This window comes from Tamandua tetradactyla, chromosome 1 (assembly GCF_023851605.1).
Source record: "Tamandua tetradactyla isolate mTamTet1 chromosome 1, mTamTet1.pri, whole genome shotgun sequence".
Taxonomy (NCBI): domain Eukaryota; kingdom Metazoa; phylum Chordata; class Mammalia; order Pilosa; family Myrmecophagidae; genus Tamandua; species Tamandua tetradactyla.
The window spans coordinates 188,387,155-188,407,130 of record NC_135327.1 but is presented as its reverse complement, the minus strand read 5'-3'; the positions used below and the strand labels follow the sequence as shown (position 1 = coordinate 188,407,130).

General features: G+C 36.6%; 1 protein-coding gene across 5 annotated transcripts in view; it reads left to right on the top strand.

Annotated features, from left to right (window-relative positions):
- Window positions 1–19,976, top strand: part of TPK1 (thiamin pyrophosphokinase 1) — a 323,853-nt gene that overhangs the window by 235,660 nt on the left and 68,217 nt on the right. For all 5 annotated transcript variants that reach the window (XM_077148616.1, XM_077148604.1, XM_077148613.1 and 2 more), the window contains exon 8: window positions 1,540–1,651. In XM_077148616.1, the coding sequence (XP_077004731.1) occupies window positions 1,540–1,651 (112 nt within the window). The remainder of the gene's footprint in view (window positions 1–1,539; window positions 1,652–19,976) is intronic.

Below are 19,976 nucleotides of genomic sequence, written 5' to 3'. Positions count from 1 at the left end.
GACAAGGTGAACCTACTCCTACTTTGAGGCTTTATATATATATATATATATATATATATATATATAGCAAAATAAGATCCAGAAGCTTGCAACATGGAGTACAAAAGGCAAAATATGCAATAAAAGTAAAATGAATATAGAGTAAGACCAAATGCATTAATCTGGTGATATATATTAAATATGAATATATATATTTGGGGGGTACATGGTCCGAGAATTGAACCCGGGTCTCCCTCATGGAAGGCGAGCATATTACCACTGAACCATCCATGCACCTGATATAGTAAATATTTTTAAACAATGCTTTTTTTAAAGTAAGACTGTTGTTCGAAAGCTGTATGTATTGAATGTATGTATGCCTTGGCATTCTCCCATAAACATTTCAGGTGTCTTTCTATAAAAGTCACATACCCCAATAGGAATCATCTATTGCAGACAATAAGATGCAAAATTCATACTTTTAAGAGGAAGAGTATCCTATTAAAAAACCAAATACTTTTGCTTTGATTGAGCATTACATTTAACTTTAACCTTCCAGAGGATTTCATTTAACATTTAACCTGTTGTAAACTAAAAAATTGGAAACATGGTAAAATGTATCTGTGTTTCCAAAATCACAATGGACGAAGCATACTAGTTCCTCAGGGCAGAATTTATGTTTTCTGGTAGAGATACTTCACAGAGAATCAGGTGATTCTCCCCGCCCCCCCCCCCCAGCATCTTTGACTAATTTTAGTTAAAGTACAATAGAAATTTTGATAATTAAATAATTAATATAGCCAAAGGAACAAATTCCTCCTGTAGGAGAGTCATGAGGGTTAAATTAATTTGGCCTAAGCCTATAGATTTCTGATGATCTAAATTGTTTCACCAATGAGGCTGTGAGTTGGGAAATTTCTGAGTGTTTATTCCTACATAAGAGCTCTATTTCCTTCCCTTGCCCAGCAAAGGTAGAGGTATATTCCAAATTATATTCTTTTAAGGAGAGCCTGGGATGCTGATAATTTTTTATTGCCCTTGGAGAACAGATCCATACGCTTCAGAGAACATGTTAACCACTAGTATAACTGACACTGAATTCTGAAATTTAGAAGCCCAGTTCTCAGCTAAAGCAGAGATTTTACTTAGAAAGCAGTGTTTAATCTATACTTGAACAAGTATTTGAGACCTCAGAATTCTATATTATGTAATTCTCCCCCTTTCACATGTGGAATCAGTTTTGTCAATGGAATTGGCAGTATAATTAGGAATCCTGACTCAGCCTTTATCTGTTTGGTCCTGGATACATTTAATTTCACCACGTTTCAGTTTTCTCATGTGTAAATGTAATAATTAACAGTAAGCTACAAGGTAAAATTGTTAGGATTAAATCAGGTATAAGTTCCTAGGATTATTTCACTTTTACTACATGAAGAAATTGTTAGGATTAAGTATAATAAGTAACTTGAATTTTTCTAGAATAGTACCTGTACATACTATTGGGTCTTCAATGCACATGAAATTCCTTCTTTTTCATTTCCCTTCTCTTCTCTACTATAGGGAAAGCACAAGTTGCATGTAAACACTGGAATGGAAGGTGACTGGTGTGGCCTTATACCTGTTGGACAGCCTTGCAGTCACGTTACCACAACAGGCCTAAAGTGGAACCTCAGTAAGTAAAGCTTTTGCACAAAGGTGGGAGGGGTCTCTCTTTTTTTTTACTCCCTCATTCTTCTTCTTTCTTCCATTTCTCTTAAAAATATGCCTACAACATTTGATTATAGTGATGAAATCACAACTTGGCAATTATACTGAAAGCCATTGATGGTACATACCTAGAAGTGGATATCATTGTTAAGTCATATTGTAACTCTGCTTAAACTTTTGAGGAACTGCAAGTCTCTTTATTCCAGAGCAGGTGCATCATTTCACATTCCAAACAGCAAATGTACATTCTCCAAATTCTCATAAATATTTATCTTTTTATTTTCATTATTATTATCGCTGTCCTAGTGGGTACAGAGTAGAATTTCATTATGGTTTTGGTTTGCATTTCTGTGAAGTTGAGTATCTTTTCATGTACTTATTAGCCATACATACATCTTCTTTGAGAAATTCTATTTAGATAGTTTGCCCATATTTTAACTGGGTTATATTTTTTATTATGGAGTTACAAGTGTATTTTATATATTCTAGATATACTCAATGATCAGATATATGACTTACAAATATTTTCTCATAGTCCTTGGCTTATCTTTTCATTATTATCAACATTTACATTTTCTTCTTTTATGGATCATGCTTTTGGTGTCATATCTACCTCTTTGCCCAACGAACTTCATGGTATGTCATCTTGAAACTTTAACTCATTATTCTTGAGCAGTAGCTATTTTTAACAATATCAGCAATTACTTTTCATAGTCAAAACCTCTGAGATTTTATAAGATCAGCTGCTCGTATTAAATTTTAAAATAGTTCAATTAGGACTTATTAACAAATTCTAATTACATTAAAACACTCAGATTTAAAAAGAAAAAAGATGGGGGTATCTGATCATGAAATAAATGCTGATTCAAAGAGAAACCATCAGGCATTATGAAGTAAAGTAAAGTGTTTTGATTAAATGTCAAAGAGTTCAATCCCTGAGGGCCAACACCTCTAAAGTAGTAAAAAGTAAAATATGAAATTGTCGTTATTTTATAACATGTAAAACTTTCAGATTTCCACAAAGAAATAAATCTTTATTTCAATAAGTAAATAAAGTAAAAACTAAAAGATTTTTTTAAATATTTTTATTGTAAACAGCAAACAAACATACAAACATTCCTGCCTTGGTTACAATCAGTGGCTCATAGTATCATCACATAGTTGTGTATTCATCACCATAATCATTTTTTTTTTAACATTTGCATCTCTCCAGCAAAAGAAATAAAAAAGAAAAATCTCATACATGCCTTATCCCTCCCTCTTATTGACCAATACTATTTCAATCTACTCGCTTTATTTTAACCTTTGTTCCCCTATTATGTGTTTATTTCTTATCCATACTTTTAACTCATTTTTCTATACTGTAGATAAAAGTAGCATCAGACACGAGGAAAAAATTAAAGATTTTTTTAAAAGAAACAATTAGGAAGAACTAGAGCCCCCATTCAATTTTTTTGAAATATTTACATCTAAAATGCCCAGTCTGGAACCAGTGAGAATCAATGGGAAAAAAAAACTGGGTGAAGTATAGAAGGGATATTTTGAAAATACTGGAAATTAGAATCCAGGGTAAAGGTGGGAGGCTATAGAGAGAGGTATATAAAGGGAGATATATATAGCTCAAAGATTTACCTATGGATAAATTTCTAATGAAGAATGTATGAGTAGAAAAAGAAAATGAGAGTAGTATATCAACAACTGTATTGTATTTACACCTAGATATTTCTGACTGAATGGCTATGATTAACAAATAATAAGCAAATTATATTTTCATAAATAGAAATACAACAGAAATTTTTATTTATGATTCATTTACAGTCTCACTTATAATTCATCTGCCCATTTTTTAAATGGGTTGTCTTTTTGTTGTTGAATAGTAGGAGTTGTTCTAACACCATTAATTGAAGAGTCTGTTTTTCACCATGAATCGTTTTGGTACCCTGCCAAAAATCTTTTAGCATAGATGTGTGAGCTTATTTCTGGACTCTTAATTAGGGATTACCTGAAATGTCATGGATTTTAGGATTGGCTTTTTTGTTTCTGCAAAATAAGGCAGTTGACATTGTGATAGGGATTGCATTGACTCTGTATCACAACTTACAACATTAAGTTTTCCAATCTCTGAACAAGGATGTCTTTCCATTTATTTAGGTTTTAAAAATTTCTTTCAGCAATGTAATTATATTTATATTATATATTATCAGTGTACAAGTCTTAACACCTCCTTGGTTAAATTTATTCCTTAGTAATTCTTTAAGATGATACTAGAGATGAAATTATGTTTTTAATTTTCTTTTCACATTGTTATTAATGTAGAGAACTACAATTTTCAGGTGTTGATCTTGTACTCCACAACTTTGCTGTAATAGTTTTTTTGTGAATTTTTTGGGATTGTCTGGTTTTACTTCTTCCAAATGCATCCTATGGATGTCTTTTATTTATTTATTTTTTTCATACCTAATTGCTCTAGCTAGAACTTTGTGGTGAAAGTAGGCATCCTTGTCTTGTTCCCTAATTTTTGAGTGAAAGCTTTTAATCTTTCACTTTTGAATATGATGTTAACTGTAGGTTCTTCTTAAATGCCCATTATCATGTTGAAGAAAATATTTGATTTTTGTCTCACCTAGTCTCTTAGTTATCCCCATATTAATACACCATCATGTACACAGTTGTTCAAACCAAAAAACCTTGGACTCATTCTTCCTTTCTCTCCATCTCCTCCACCATGACCCTAATCCAGGCCTTCTCCAAATCTCTTGGAATCTGTAACTCTACTTGATCATCCTGTTAAGTCATTCATCGGAAAGGAACCAGAGCAACTTTTTTTATTGTGAAAAATAACATATATACAAAAAAGCAATAAATTTGAAAAGTGTGCTGCAACAATTAGTTATAGAACAGATTTCAGAGTTTGGTATGGGTTACAGTTCCATCATTTTAGGTTTTTCCTTCTAGCTCCTCCAAGACACTGGAGACTAAAAGAAATATCAATATAATGATTCAGCAGTCATACTCATTTGTTAAATCCTGTCTTCTCTGATATAAATCCACCGTCTCCTTTCATCTTTCTCCCAATCTTTAGGGGTGCTCAGGGTATGTCCATTCTGACTTTTTCAAGTTGGAAAGGACCGTCGATAATATGGGATAGGAGGATACAACTAGTTGATGTTCTGGAGAAGCTGACTCCTCTGGGTTTCAGGACTTATCTGCTCTAGGAATCCATCTGGAGGTTGTAGGTTTCTGGAAAGTAATCATACTGCATGGAACCTTTGCAGAATCTCAGATAAAGCCCAGGTGTTCTTTAGGGTTGGCAGAAATGGTTTTGACTGGAGTTTTGCAAATCATGATAACTAGCATTATCTATCTGAAGCTCGCATAAGAGTAGCCTCCAAGGTAGCCTCTGGACTTTATTTGAACTCTGTCAGCCACTAATACCTTATTTGTTAAAATTATTCTTCCCCTTTTGGTCAGAAAGGCATTGTTGATCCACAGGTGCCAGGGCCAGGCTCATCCCTGGGAGTCTATCCCACATTGCCAGGGACACTTTCACCCCTGGATGTCATGTCCCATGTAGGGGGGAGAGTAGTGATTTTACTTGCAGAGTTGGGCTTAGAGAGAGAGAGGCCACATCTGAGTAAAAAAAAAGAGGTCCTCTGGAAGTAACTCTTAGGCATAACTATAGGTAGGCTTAGTTTCTCCACTTCATGAATAAGCTTCGCAAGAGGAAGCCTTAAGATTAAGGGCTTGGTCTATTGACTTGGGAATCCCTAATTCTGAGACAGTATGTGGGGTTTCCCCAGTGGAAAAGTATAATAGTTCCATATTTTTTCTCCCACCCCTCCAGGAACTTTTAGAGCAACTTTTTAAAAGCCAAAGTAAAATCATGCCACTTTTGCTTGGAATCCAGGCTTTCCATAATATTTAATATAAAAACCACACCCCTGTCTGTTCTTTGTATGTGTGTGTGTGTTCTGAATTACTTTAAAGTTTGACACAGTATCAGGGGATGCCCTGATGATAAAGTTTAATTGTTCCATATTTTTTCTCCCATCCCTCAAGGGACATTGCCAATACTTTTTGATTATCTGCTTTATATATTCTAGGATATATCCAGGCATTACATTAAGCTATACAGGATTAAAGGCCCTCATTCTTATTTTGGGCTCCCTGTGTTTCAGTTGTTCAAATGAGCTATCCAAACAGATTGAGTTAGATTATGTGCTACAGAAAATTTAGGTTCTAGACAAAATAAATCGTTCTTCCTTTGGCCTCAAAGAGTAGGTACGGTTCTAAAACACAGACAGTGTCTTCCTTTAGCCTGTATTCCAAACCACCTTAATCCTGACCTGTCTCCAAATACCAGGTTATAGATATATAAAACAGACTCTCAAGATTCAGAAATAACAATTCCCACTCTGGACTAAATGTGTCACTATAAAAGTTTACAGTCTAGTCCCCTGTTTTCTTATAAGCTTTTTCTAAAGGAAACAGTACAATAATTGTTCCTTTGTTTCTGGCTTATTTAACCTTACCAAATGTCCCACAAGTTCATTCACATAGTTGCATGCCTCACAACTTTGTTCCTTTTTGTTGTAGCACAATAGTCTATCATTTGTATCCATCATCGTTCACCAGTCTACTTCTCAGACAGTGCATCCTTCAGCCACCTGCATTCATTAGGCATCATGTATAATGTTCAAAGTCCACAGTCCACAAATACTCTCAATTTTAGGTAATTTCACTGTTCAAAAGAGAAAGATAACCAATCAACACACCCTCACCAAACAGGAAATCTAATCCTCCACTGCCTCTTGTCCCTTCCCCTGTTATTTACCTCTGCTGTTGCTGTTGTACTGCTGATGTTTTCCTGTTAAACATAGCCTATAGCATGCAATAGCAGTTTTCCCCTTGTACCCTGAACTTAAGCACCCTATGTACACAAATCATACCTATGAAGTAGTTCTTGCAAGAACTAATTTATATTTCTTGTGTAAATAGTGGGACACGAACTAATTTATATTGCTTGTATAAATAGTGGGACACAATGATCTATACAACCCCTTTCAATCCTGTTCACCTTCAATACGGTAATATTACTTATAGACCCACTAGAGAACTGCCTTCACTTCTATCTGTTCTTATGCCCTTCTCCATGATCTGGCCGCTACCCTCCCCTCCAGTCACAGATACCACTCTCCCCTCACTCACTCAACTGTACTATCAACTGACCTTTCAGTTCTAGTCTCAGCTTGTTGTGCTTCCTGGAATATAATTTTTCCTATTTTTGAATGGATCACATTGTATCATTTGCTCAGATGTTACTTTCTAAGGAAGACTGTTTCCAATAACCAGATCTAAAATTATCTTAGCTTCCTTTCCCTAAACTAAAAACGAAGTCAATCATTTTATATCCCCTAAAACACTATCAGTGCCACAGATATTAATGTATAAGTATACAATTTAAAATATAGAGGAATATAGTTTATCAGTTCTGCTACTTATTAGGTATATAATCTTAGAAAAGGTGATTCACTTCTTTAAGCTTACACTTTCCCATCTGTAAAATAGAAATCATAAGAGAAAATAATAAATGCATTATAGGACTATTGACAGTATTAAATCATATAGTATATATGCACTTCTTGATGCAGAATATAAGTAGTGGATATTATTATTATTATAATAATTTTATGAGTACTCAAAGCATCAATTTCTAAGAAATTCTGAGACTGGCCTATCTTAAATGATTATATGTGATTTAAATTGATAACATTATAAAATATTGATTGCCAATGAATAGAGCCAGTGAATATCCAAAATTCAGCTGCAAATACCGGCGTCATCAATTTAAAAAAGTTAACAGTAGCCTTGATTCTTGAAGATGATTTTATAACTATATAGCTTTTGCACTGTGATCATGTGATTGTGAAAACCTTATATCTGATGCTCCTTTTGTGTCCAGGGTATGGACAAATGAGTAAAAATTTTTAAAGTATAAAAAAAATAAATAATAGGGGGGATAAAGGGTAAAAAATTGGGTAGGATTGAAATGCTAGTGGTCAATGAGAGGGAGGGGTAAGGGGTATGGGATGAGTTTTTTTCTGGAGTGATGCAAATGTTCTAAAAATGATCACAGTTATGAATGCACAACTATGTGATAATATTGTGAACTACTGATTGTATACCATGTATGGACTGTATGCATATGAAGATTTCTCATAAAAATATTTTTAAAAAAAGCAAGGGATGCGGGGAGAGTTAAGTTAATGATGGGTGTGGATTATGAGAGACCCCTGGGAAAATATCAAATAGGGCTAAGAAGCCCCATCACCACCTCAAACATCTTTTCCATCTTAGAGGAATAGATGGGACTAATAAATTGGGACCATGTTCTTGAGGAAGACATGTTGAAGTCACCTAGCTCTTTCTTGAAGAAAAGGCTGGAAATCCACATGAAGAAGAAATCAACCATGCAACTCTTTTATCAAAGCCCCTTTGTTGAGAAATTCTACTCGCTCTTTCTTTTTAATAAGTTTAAACAGCCTTGGCACTGTTGACAATTTGGGCCAGATACTTTGTGTTGAAGTCTGTCTTGTGACTTGTAGGATATTTGGCAACTTCCCTGGTCTTTATCCACTAGATGCAATTATTACCCCCACAGCTGTGACATCCAAAGTCTACAGACATTGTCTGGGGGTAGAGGAGTGAGGGGCAAAATACACCTCTGATTGTGAACCACAGATACTGGAGAAAGAAAATAAGTTGTTGCTGGCTTTTGTTGTAGGTCCCTGTGCTGGCTTGAAGATATTGCGTACTGCCAGAAAATGCCATGTTCTTTTAATCCATTCCTGTGGGTGCAGAACTGTTGTGAGTGGGACCTTTTGATTAAGTTGTTTGAATTGAGATGTGACCCAGCCATTCAAGGTGCATCTTAATCCTTTTACTGGAGTCCTTAATTGTAGGATAAAGGACAGAAAAGTCTGAGAGAGCTTAGAGAAAAAGCCCCCCCGAGGAACTGAGAGAGGAAGCCACTGAACCATGAAGCTGAAAGCAGTAGAACCTAGGAGAGAAGGACCAACAAATACTGGCCATGAGCCATGTGACAGAGATGTCTTGAATGCCAGCAGCCTTTCTACATAGAAAGTATCCTCCTGTTGATGCCTTAATTTGGACATTTACATAGCCTTAGAAGTGCACATTTGTAAGCTAATAAATCCCCTATGTAAAATGAAAAAAAGAAAAAGTTAATAGTGTAAGTTCACTTCTGAATCTTATAAATAGGAAATAGGATTACCTAATAGGTATTTTAAATTGCCTGGGACAGTCAAGCTATAAGGGCACAGAATTCTGAAATAAGCAAAAGCAAATGGCCACTTAAACTCTTAAAGATTAATTTAAATATGCATGAATCTCCTGAGTGGTAGAATATGCTGCAATGGTGCTTACTGATTTCTTTTGTTATGTGTTTTCTGAAGTATAACAATGCATTATTTTGTGACTTATACCTTTAATTAGAACCAATTCCAGAATCTTTGCCTTTTAAAATTAAAGTAATTTTAAAAGTTCCTTTTCTTGTAAAAGAAAAAAGTCAAGTCAAAGTACAGATTGGTCTGATTTATTTAGAAAAGTGGAGAGTAAAATCCGTCTATCAAAGGATAGATGGATATTTAAGAGGATGAAAAGTGGTTCTCATTAAATTAATTAAATAATAGAAAAGGGCTTTAAGAGAGACTGGCATAACTGCAAAATTTGCAAACATTTCCCTTAAAGTACATACGAAGAGTTTATCAACTGTGTGGCTCAGTAATTATGTTCTAAGGATCAATATACTCAGTTATAGACTATAGGGTATGCTGAAAATATTTACCAGAATTATTACTCAATTTTTTCCAACTCTCATTAGATCATTATAGAAACCACAGACAGTAAAATGCTGGTATTTTATGTTCATACATACTTAAAAATAAATTTCATGGTTTTATAATTGAATAAATAAAGGAAAAAGAGCCAAGGGGAAGAAACAGAGATGTCCAAGGCAGAAACAAACTACCAACTGAAGGACTATAATATTCAAGGCTATGTTCTATTTTAAAGGGAAGGAATTTAGGGAAATTATTATTTGCCCTGTACACAGTGATTCTTAAGGTACTTTTCTTTTATGACATTTTTTTATGCCAAAACTGTATGTGAAGGAGGCAACACAAGAGCTGGAACTGAGAAGACCTGAGCTATGGAATGGCTGCAGCATAGAAAAGGATTTGGCAGCCCTGCCTGAGAATAAAAATAGGCATAAGAAGTGCCAACAACCATAAAGCTAGGAGGGTAGGAAATATGAAATACATCAATTTGATTTTCTGAACATGGAAATATATTCTAAGTGTATTATAATGTCCATGTATTTCTTTGCATTCCTTTCTATCCTGCCTTGAGGCTATCAGATTACTTTTTGTTATATGTTTTATTTGTTTGGAAAAACACATACTTGTTCACACACAGGGTTTAAATAATTTGTAACTTATGTATAAGTGCATATATCCCTATAGTTAAATAATTATTTCTCTCAATGTAAGGGCTTATTATGTATAGGCTTTTATGAAAGCTATGATATGCCAAAATTACAGTTTTTGAAGAGAAATCTTTTGCAGCAGTTATAAAAAGAAACATTCCCATTTCAGGAGGATGGTGTAGCATTTACAAGAGTATGTCATTACAAGAGGTATTTATGCAGCTAAAGTATGCAGGAGAGGTGGTGGAAAGATGATGATAGGAATTTAGGGGGATCAGATCCTGATCCTCTCTTGTTGCTATAAGAGGAAGTTTAGATTTACTCTGTTGGCAGTGAGGAAATATTTGAACAGAAGAAGGAAATATATTTATCAAAAATAATGACTAGAATAATTGTACAGATTGGATTTGAGATAATGGAGTAAATAGAATTTTTTTTTCTGTTTTTTAGAACCCTAGACACTTTTTTGGGCTACTAGAACTTGTGTCCATTACCTGAGTAAACACTCAACAGAAGCATTTCCCATTGAGTCTAAAAGAATAAAATCTATTGAGCAACATCTTTTAAAATAATGGTAACAGTAAATATATACTATTTACCTTTTGACTTTGGAAATTAGCCCTCCTATACTGGCTTATGAAGGAGGATCTTCTCCTTATGCTCCTTATGATATGGGGAGTTGGTTCTTCCCACCAAGCAAATTGGAAGTAGCTCTTTTCTCTTTGTGATCCTTTTTTTTTACTTTCTGCTTCTGTAATTTATTCTGTTCTGTTGTTCTGAGCAAACCTGATGACCTATTAGTCTTTTCTATGTATTTATATATGTAGTAACTGTTCATTGATGCTTCTTTAAAAATATAAATCCTGGCAGCAGCCGAGCCGCCCGACCTCCCTACCCCCTCTCTTTCTCCGCCGGACCGCCGCGCGGCGCACGCGCCCCGCAGCAGCCGAGCCGCCCGACCTCCCTACCCCCTCTCTTTCTCCGCCGGACCGCCGCGCGGCGCACGCGCCCCGCAGCAGCCGAGCCGCCCGACCTCCCTACCCCCTCTCTTTCTCCGCCGGACCGCCGCGCGGCGCACGCGCCCCGCAGCAGCCGAGCCGCCCGACCATCCTACCCCCTCTCTTTCTCCGCCGGACCGCCGCGCGGCGCACGCGCCCCGCAGCAGCCGAGCCGCCCGACCTCCCTACCCCCTCTCTTTATCCGCCGGACCGCCGCGCGGCGCACGCGCCCCGCAGCAGCCGAGCCGCCCGACCTCCCTACCCCCCTCCTCCCCCTCCTGCTCCGGCTGCTCTCCAACCAACACGGTGCCCTCTTCCCCCGCCTTCACCGTGCTCCTCCGCCACCAGCCTCGACAGCCTTGCCGCCCTCTCCTTTCCTCCTCCAGAACAACTACTGGGGGAGTGGAGATAATACAGAGCAGCTCCCGGAGCCACGAGGGAGATCAAAGGGACAGCGTACCCCATCCTGGAACGGCTGACTATCTGGGAGAACCAGCTCCGGTGAGATCACCAAGGGGCACGGGCTTTCCTGGGTGGGACAGCAAGCGACCGGAGTCCCTCCCTTCCACCTTCCCAGGCCAGCTGGTAGAATTGGACAGGCGGTCCCCTTAGGCCGCGGCGGCTGGTGCCCCCACCACACGAGGCCCCCCGGAACAACTGAGATAGTTGGGTCGGAAATCCCCAGACTGCGGAGAACAGTGACCGGGGGATCCCTTCCAAACACGTGACTCCCCCGTCGGCTGGGAGCAGTGCACTCTCCCGGGCTGTGACAGCTGGCGCCCTCCCGCCACGCTTGGTGCCCCGGGCCGACTAGCTAATTTGGCCGGACGCTCTCCTGTGCTGCGACAGCCGGCGACCCGCTCCGCGTTTGGAACCCCGGGCCGGCTGGCATTCTTCCAAGACGCTTCGGTTGCCGAACCTCCCCTACGGCGAGAGTTTTCCAGAGTTGAGGGACCCACAGCAACTTTCGCTGGTGGAACCCACAGACAGGCGTGTGCCACGTGCGCCACCTACTGGGCAGGATAGGAAGAACAGAACCCAGAGACTGCGCAGAAAAATCTTTCAACCTGCGGGGTCGAACACCCGGGGAAATCTGACTAAATGCCCAGACGCCAGCAGAAGATAACGGATCACGCTCAGAAAATTGAACATATGGCCCAGTCAAACGAAGAAACCAATAGTTCAAATGAGATACAGGAGCTGAAACAACTAATGCTGAATATACGAACAGAAATGGAAAACCTCTTCAAAAACGAAATCGATAAATTGAGGGAGGACATGAAGAAGACATGGGCTGAACATAAAGAAGAAATAGAAAAACTGAAAAAACAAATCACAGAACTTATGGAAGTGAAAGATAAAGTAGAAAAGATGGAAAAAACAATGGATACCTACAATGACAGATTTAAAGAAACAGAAGATAGAATTAGTGATTTGGAGGATGAAACATCTGAACTCCAAAAAGAAACAGAAACTATCCGGAAAAGAATGGAAAAATTTGAACAAGGTATCAGGGAACTCAAGGACAATGTGAACCGTACAAATATACGTGTAGTGGGTATCCCAGAAGGAGAAGAGAAGGGAAAAGGAGGAGAAAAACTAATGGAAGAAATTATCACTGAAAATTTCCCAACTCTTATGAAAGACCTAAAATTACAGATCCAAGAAGTGCAGCGCACCCCAAAGAGATTAGACACAAATAGGCGTTCCCCAAGACACTTACTAGTTAGAATGTCAGAGGTCAAAGAGAAAGAGAGGATCTTGAAGGCAGTGAGAGAAAAACAATCCGTCACATACAAGGGAAACCCAATAAGACTATGTGTAGATTTCTCAGCAGAAACCATGGAAGCTAGAAGACAGTGGGATGATATATTTAAGTTACTAAAAGAGAAAAACTGCCAGCCAAGACTCCTATATCCAGCAAAATTGTCCTTCAAAAATGAGGGAGAATTTAAAACATTCTCAGACAAAAAGTCACTAAGAGAATTTGTGACCAAGAGACCAGCTTTGCAAGAAATACTAAAGGAAGCACTAGAGTCAGATACAAAAAGACAGAAGAGAGAGACATGGAGAAAAGTGTAGAAAGAAGGAAAGACAGATATGATATATATAATACAAAAGGCAAAATGGTAGAGGAAAATATTATCCAAACAGTAATAACTCTAAATGTCAATGGACTGAATTCCCCAATTAAAAGACATAGACTGGCAGAATGGATTAAAAAACAGGATCCTTCTATATGCTGTCTACAGGAAACACATCTTAGACCCAAAGATAAATATAGGTTGAAAGTGAAAGGTTGGGAAAAGATATTTCATGCAAACAACAACCAGAAAAGAGCAGGAGTGGCTATACTAATATCCAACAAATTAGACTTCAAATGTAAAACAGTTAAAAGAGACAAAGAAGGACACTATATACTAATAAAAGGAACAATTAAACAAGAAGACATAACAATCATAAATATTTACGCACCGAACCAGAATGCCCCAAAATACGTGAGGAATACACTGCAAACACTGAAAAGGGAAATAGACACATATACCATAATAGTTGGAGACTTCAATTCACCACTCTCATCAATGGACAGAACATCTACACAGAGGATCAATAAAGAAATAGAGAACCTGAATATTACTATAAATGAACTTGACTTAACAGACATTTATAGGACATTACATCCCACAACAGCAGGATACACCTTTTTTTCAAGTGCTCATGGATCATTCTCAAAGATAGACCATATGCTGGGTCACAAAGCAAGTCTTAACAAATTTAAAAAGATTGAAATAATACACAACACTTTCTCGGATCATAAAGGAATGAAGTTGGAAATCAATAATAGGCGGAGTGCCATAAAATTCATAAATACATGGAGGCTCAACAACACACTCTTAAACAACAAGTGGGTCAAAGAAGAAATTGCAAGAGAAATTAGTAAATACCTAGAGGCAAATGAAAATGAAGACACAACATATCAAAACTTATGGGACGCAGCAAAGGCAGTGCTAAGAGGGAAATTTATTGCCCTAAATGCCTTTATCAGAAAAGAAGAAAAGGCAAAAATGCAGGAATTAACTGTCCACTTGGAAGAACTGGAGAAAGAACAGCAAACTAATCCCAAAGCAAGCAAAAGGAAAGAAATAACAAAGATTAGAGCAGAAATAAATGAAATTGAAAACATGAAAACAATAGAGAAAATCAATAAGACCAGAAGTTGGTTCTATGAGAAAATCAACAAGATTGATGGGCCCTTAGCAAGATTGACAAAAAGAAGAAGAGAGAGGATGCAAATAAATAAGATTAGAAATGAAAGAGGAGACATAACTACTGACCTCACAGAAATAAAGGAGGTAATAACAGGATACTATGAACAACTTTACGCTAATAAATACAACAATTTAGAAGAAATGGACAGGTTCCTGGAAAGACAGGAACAACCAACTTTGACTCAAGAAGAAATAGATGACCTCAACAAACCAATCACAAGTAAAGAGATTGAATTAGTTATTCAAAACCTCCCTAAAAAGAAAAGTCCAGGACCAGACGGCTTCACATGTGAATTCTATCAAACATTCCAGAAAGAATTAGTACCTACTCTCCTCAAACTCTTCAACATAATCGAAGTGGAGGGAAAACTACCTAATTCATTCTATGAAGCCAACATCACCCTCATACCAAAACCAGGCAAAGATATTACAAAAAAAGAAAACTACAGACCAATCTCTCTAATGAATACAGATGCAAAAATCCTCAATAAAATTCTAGCAAATCGTATCCAACAACACATTAAAAGAATTATACATCATGACCAAGTAGGATTCATCCCAGGTATGCAAGGATGGTTCAACATAAGAAAATCAATTAATGTAATACACTATATCAACAAATCAAAGCAGAAAAATCACATGATCATCTCAATTGATGCAGAGAAGGCATTTGACAAGATTCAACATCCTTTCCTGCTGAAAACACTTCAAAAGATAGGAATACAAGGGAACTTCCTTAAAATGATAGAGGGAATATATGAAAAACCCACAGCTAATATCATCCTCAATGGGGAAAAATTGAAAACTTTCCCCCTAAGATCAGGAACAAGACAAGGATGTCCACTATCACCACTATTATTCAACATTGTGTTGGAAGTTCTAGCCAGAGCAATTAGGCAAGAAAAAGAAATACAAGGCATCAAAATTGGAAAGGAAGAAGTAAAACTATCACTGTTTGCAGACGATATGATACTATATGTAGAAAACCCAGAAAAATCCACAACAAAATTACTAGAGCTAATAAATGAGTACAGCAAAGTAGCAGGCTACAAGATCAACATTCAAAAATCTGTAGCTTTTCTATACACTAGTAATGAACAAGCTGAGGTAGAAATCAAGAAACGAATCCCATTTACAATCGCAACTAAAAGAATAAAATACCTAGGAATAAATTTAACCAAAGAGACAAAAAACCTATATAAAGAAAACTACAAAAAACTGTTAAAAGAAATCACAGAAGACCTAAATAGATGGAAGGGCGTACCGTGTTCATGGATTGGAAGACTAAATATAGTTAAGATGTCAATCCTACCTAAATTGATTTACAGATTCAATGCAATACCAATCAAAATCCCAACAACATATTTTTCAGAAATAGAAAAACCAATAAGCAAATTTATCTGGAAGGGCAGGGTACCCCGAATTGCTAAAAACATCTTGAGGAAAAAAAACGAAGCTGGAGGTCTCGCGCTGCCTGACTTTAAGGCATATTATGAAGCCACAGTGGTCAAAACAGCATGGTATTGGCATAAAGATAGATATATCGACCAATGGAATCGAATAGAGTGCTCAGATATAGACCCTCTCATCTATGGACATTTGATCTTTGATAAGGCAGTCAAGCCAACTCACCTGGGACAGAACAGTCTCTTCAATAAATGGTGCCTAGAGAACTGGATATCCATATGCAAAAGAATGAAAGAAGACCCATCTCTCACACCCTATACAAAAGTTAACTCAAAATGGATCAAAGATCTAAACATTAGGTCTAAGACCATAAAACAGTTAGAGGAAAATGTTGGGAGATATCTTATGGATCTTACAACTGGAGGTGGTTTTATGGACCTTAAACCTAAAGCAAGAACACTGAAGAAGGAAATAAATAAATGGGAGCTTCTCAAAATTAAACACTTTTGTGCATCAGAGAACTTCATCAAGAAAGTAGAAAGACAGCCTACACAATGGGAGACAATATTTGGAAATGACATATCAGATAAGGGTCTAGTATCCAGAATTTATAAAGAGATTATTCAACTCAACAACAAAAAGACAGCCAACCCAATTACAAAATGGGAAAAAGACTTAAACGGACACCTACCAGAAGAAGAAATACGGATGGCCAAGAGGCACATGAAGAGATGCTCAATGTCCCTGGCCATTAGAGAAATGCAAATCAAAACCACAATGAGATATCATCTCACACCCACCAGAATGGCCATTATCAACAAAACAGAAAATGACAAGTGCTGGAGAGGATGCGGAGAAAGAGGCACACTTATTCACTGTTGGTGGGAATGTCAAAGGGTGCAACCACTGTGGAAGGCAGTTTGGCGGTTCCTCAAAAAGCTGAATATAGAATTGCCATACGACCCAGCAATACCATTGCTAGGTATCTACTCAAAGGACTTAAGGGCAAAGACACAAACGGACATTTGCACACCAATGTTTATAGCAGCGTTATTTACAATTGCAAAGAGATGGAAACAGCCAAAATCTCCATCAACAGAGGAGTGGCTAAACAAACTGTGGTATATACATACGATGGAATATTATGCAGCTTTAAGGCAAGATAAACTTGTGAACCATGTAATAACATGGATGGACCTAGAGAATATTATGCTGAGTGAATCCAGCCAAAAACTAAAGGACAAATACTGTATGGTCCCACTGTTGTGAACGGACATTCGAGAATAAACTTGAAATATGTCATTGGTAACAGAGTTCAGCAGGAGTTAGAAACAGGGTAAGACAATGGGTAATTGAAGCTGAAGGGATACAGATTGTGCAACAGGACTAGATACAAAAACTCAAAAATGGACAGCACAATAATACCTAATTGTAAAGTAATCATGTTAAAATACTGAATGAAGCTGCATCTGAGCTATAGGGTTTTTTTTTGTTTTTGTTTGCTTGTTGGTTTGTTTGTTGTTGTTGTTTTTTACTATTACTACTACTTTTATTTCTTTTCTTTATATTAACATTTTATATCTTTTTCTGTTGTGTTGCTAGTTCCTCTGAACTGATGCAAATGTACTAAGAAACAATGATCATGCATCTATGTGATGATGTTAAGAATTACTGAGTGCATATGTAGAATGGTATGATTTCTAAATGTTGTGTTAATTTCTTTTTTTTCTTTCCGTTAATAAAAAAAAAAAAAAATATATATAAATCCTATAATAAGTTGAAAGGCAGAATTTTTAAAATATAAACTTTCAGCATGAAATACTGTTCCATAACTACTATGTCTTCAATGATTAACTTGCTTTTCTAATAGCTCTGTAAGATGCTTTTCTAATCAGTGTACTGAGCAGTCATCAAAACTAGAAGTCCTAATTCTGAGCCAAAAGTGTTAGAGACCAAGCAAATCATGACCTTGAGTAAGGTTTATAAGGAAAAACTCATCAACCTTTGTTCTCTCTCCCAAGTTCTGCATACATTAGGCAAAATTTAACAAAGTTTTTATATTAAAAGCCTTTTAAGAAATGGTATATATATTAGAATGTAGAAACATGAAAATTTGATTTGTGAGGGTAAATCAGCTAATAAATTCACAATTTTAACATTCACAATGTTACTCTGAAATTGGTTGATAATTACTTTAGAATTAGAAATTTGCACATTGTAATGTATTTCCAATCACTAGCCAATGTAATAACAATAATAAAGTATACTGCTTTCTTCATTAAGATCATGATTGACAGCAGAAATAGAATATTCCCACTGAAATCGAATATCACACTCCGCCTCCCCACCCTGGCCCAGAATGTTAGTGTTGTGATGTTTTTGAAGACTCAAGGCCATATTTAGCACTGTGCTAATTACTAAAGGTCTATTATGTTCTCAGTTAAAGTCTATGACCAAGTACAGTCCTATCTTCAGCATCATCCTGTCAGCAATTCTTTAAATATCGTACACAAAACAAAAATGTTTTGTGAAACACTAAAAGCCACCAACTTGGCCACGTAGCTTTAGCCATATAATTAACACAAAGGATTTTAAAATATTTTTAGAAGTTGCAGAACCCTTTATTCAAACAATTACCTAGAACCTTAGATATAAAAATGGATAACTGTCTTGTTTGAAGCCTGGGAAATTACAAAAAAAAGTCACATATAATAATGAGTGGTAGAGGTTGCATTATTTCCCTGGTGGTCTAACTTCAAAGCCATGGGCTTACCACTCACATACTGCCTCCTATCTAAAATAAGATAACCCTTCACCAGGATCTCAGAATTCAGAAGGCTATTAATAGATTTTTGACAGATGAACCTGAAGAGAATTTTACACAGAATCAGTTGCCAGATGGCTTTCTTATAAGTTGGGGCATGAACTAGGGGAGATTGTCGTATTACCTTTTCTACCTCTGGAATTATTTTTTTTAGCAAATGTAGTTATTAAAGCATGGTTTTCGACTCTGGCTACACACTGGAATCACCACAGGGAGGGGGTGCTATAAAAACATACTGATGCTTGGATCCCTCACTCTGCTATGATTTTAATGGTCTTGGGTGCAGCCTAGACAAGGGGATTTTTTTAAAAGCTTCCCTATTGTTTCTAACGTTCAGCCAAAGTTGAGAAGAACTGAACTGAAAGTTTAGCTATCTTGCTTCTCTGTTTACCCACATAGCAGGGTGCTGTGAGCCACTAATCAAAAGCAATCTAGGTTACGTTTGCCTCTCATAAGATGGTTTAGTAACCTTGACCTCTTTGTATCATTCCACAGAATCCAATAATTTTCAAATGTTCCTTGAAAAAGTCTAGGCTGTCCTGATCATTGTACAAATGTGCTTTAAAACCCTTGGCCTTATACTTGTTTTGTGATATGAAAAGCAATAAAAGCTCCAAGTCTGGAAAATTAACATGTTGGTTCAAAGAACATAGACTTGAAAATTGGAAGATTCTGTAGAAAAGGAACATCAATTCATGCTAATTAGCAGTAATGAAAAAGAAAACTATTCATCATGGGAAGCTCATTTTCTTTAGTAGCCCACATGGTAGTTTTAGAGGGATGAAGAAAATTTTGTCATGTGTAACCCTTGGTAGGACAATGAAATAGTTATTATCCAGTGAGGGAATTGCAGTTCTTGCAAAAATAATAATAATAATAATAATAAATACATAAATGATTTACATGCCTTCACTAAATTATTTGCCTAGAAGTAGACAAATAATTAGCTCTTCTCTGTGATTGTATGTGCAGGTAATCATGTTTCCATCTTAAGTAATTCAGTGTATTCATTGTTTTCTTCAAAACAACTATTAAAGTAGGTTATAATTTCATTTCAGAAAATAGTTATTTAGTGGTATAACACACACATCTTCAAAAACATCCATAAATTCCCCATCTCCCACCAACTTTGGCATCTTGTGATTTTTTTAATCATAACTAATTAGTTTTCAACAGGTCGACCCTGCTGCCATATTAATAATTTAAAAAAATTATATAAACAAATGTATATTATGTAAATTATATAATTTATATATTACATATTAGAAAATTAATTTTTATACTTT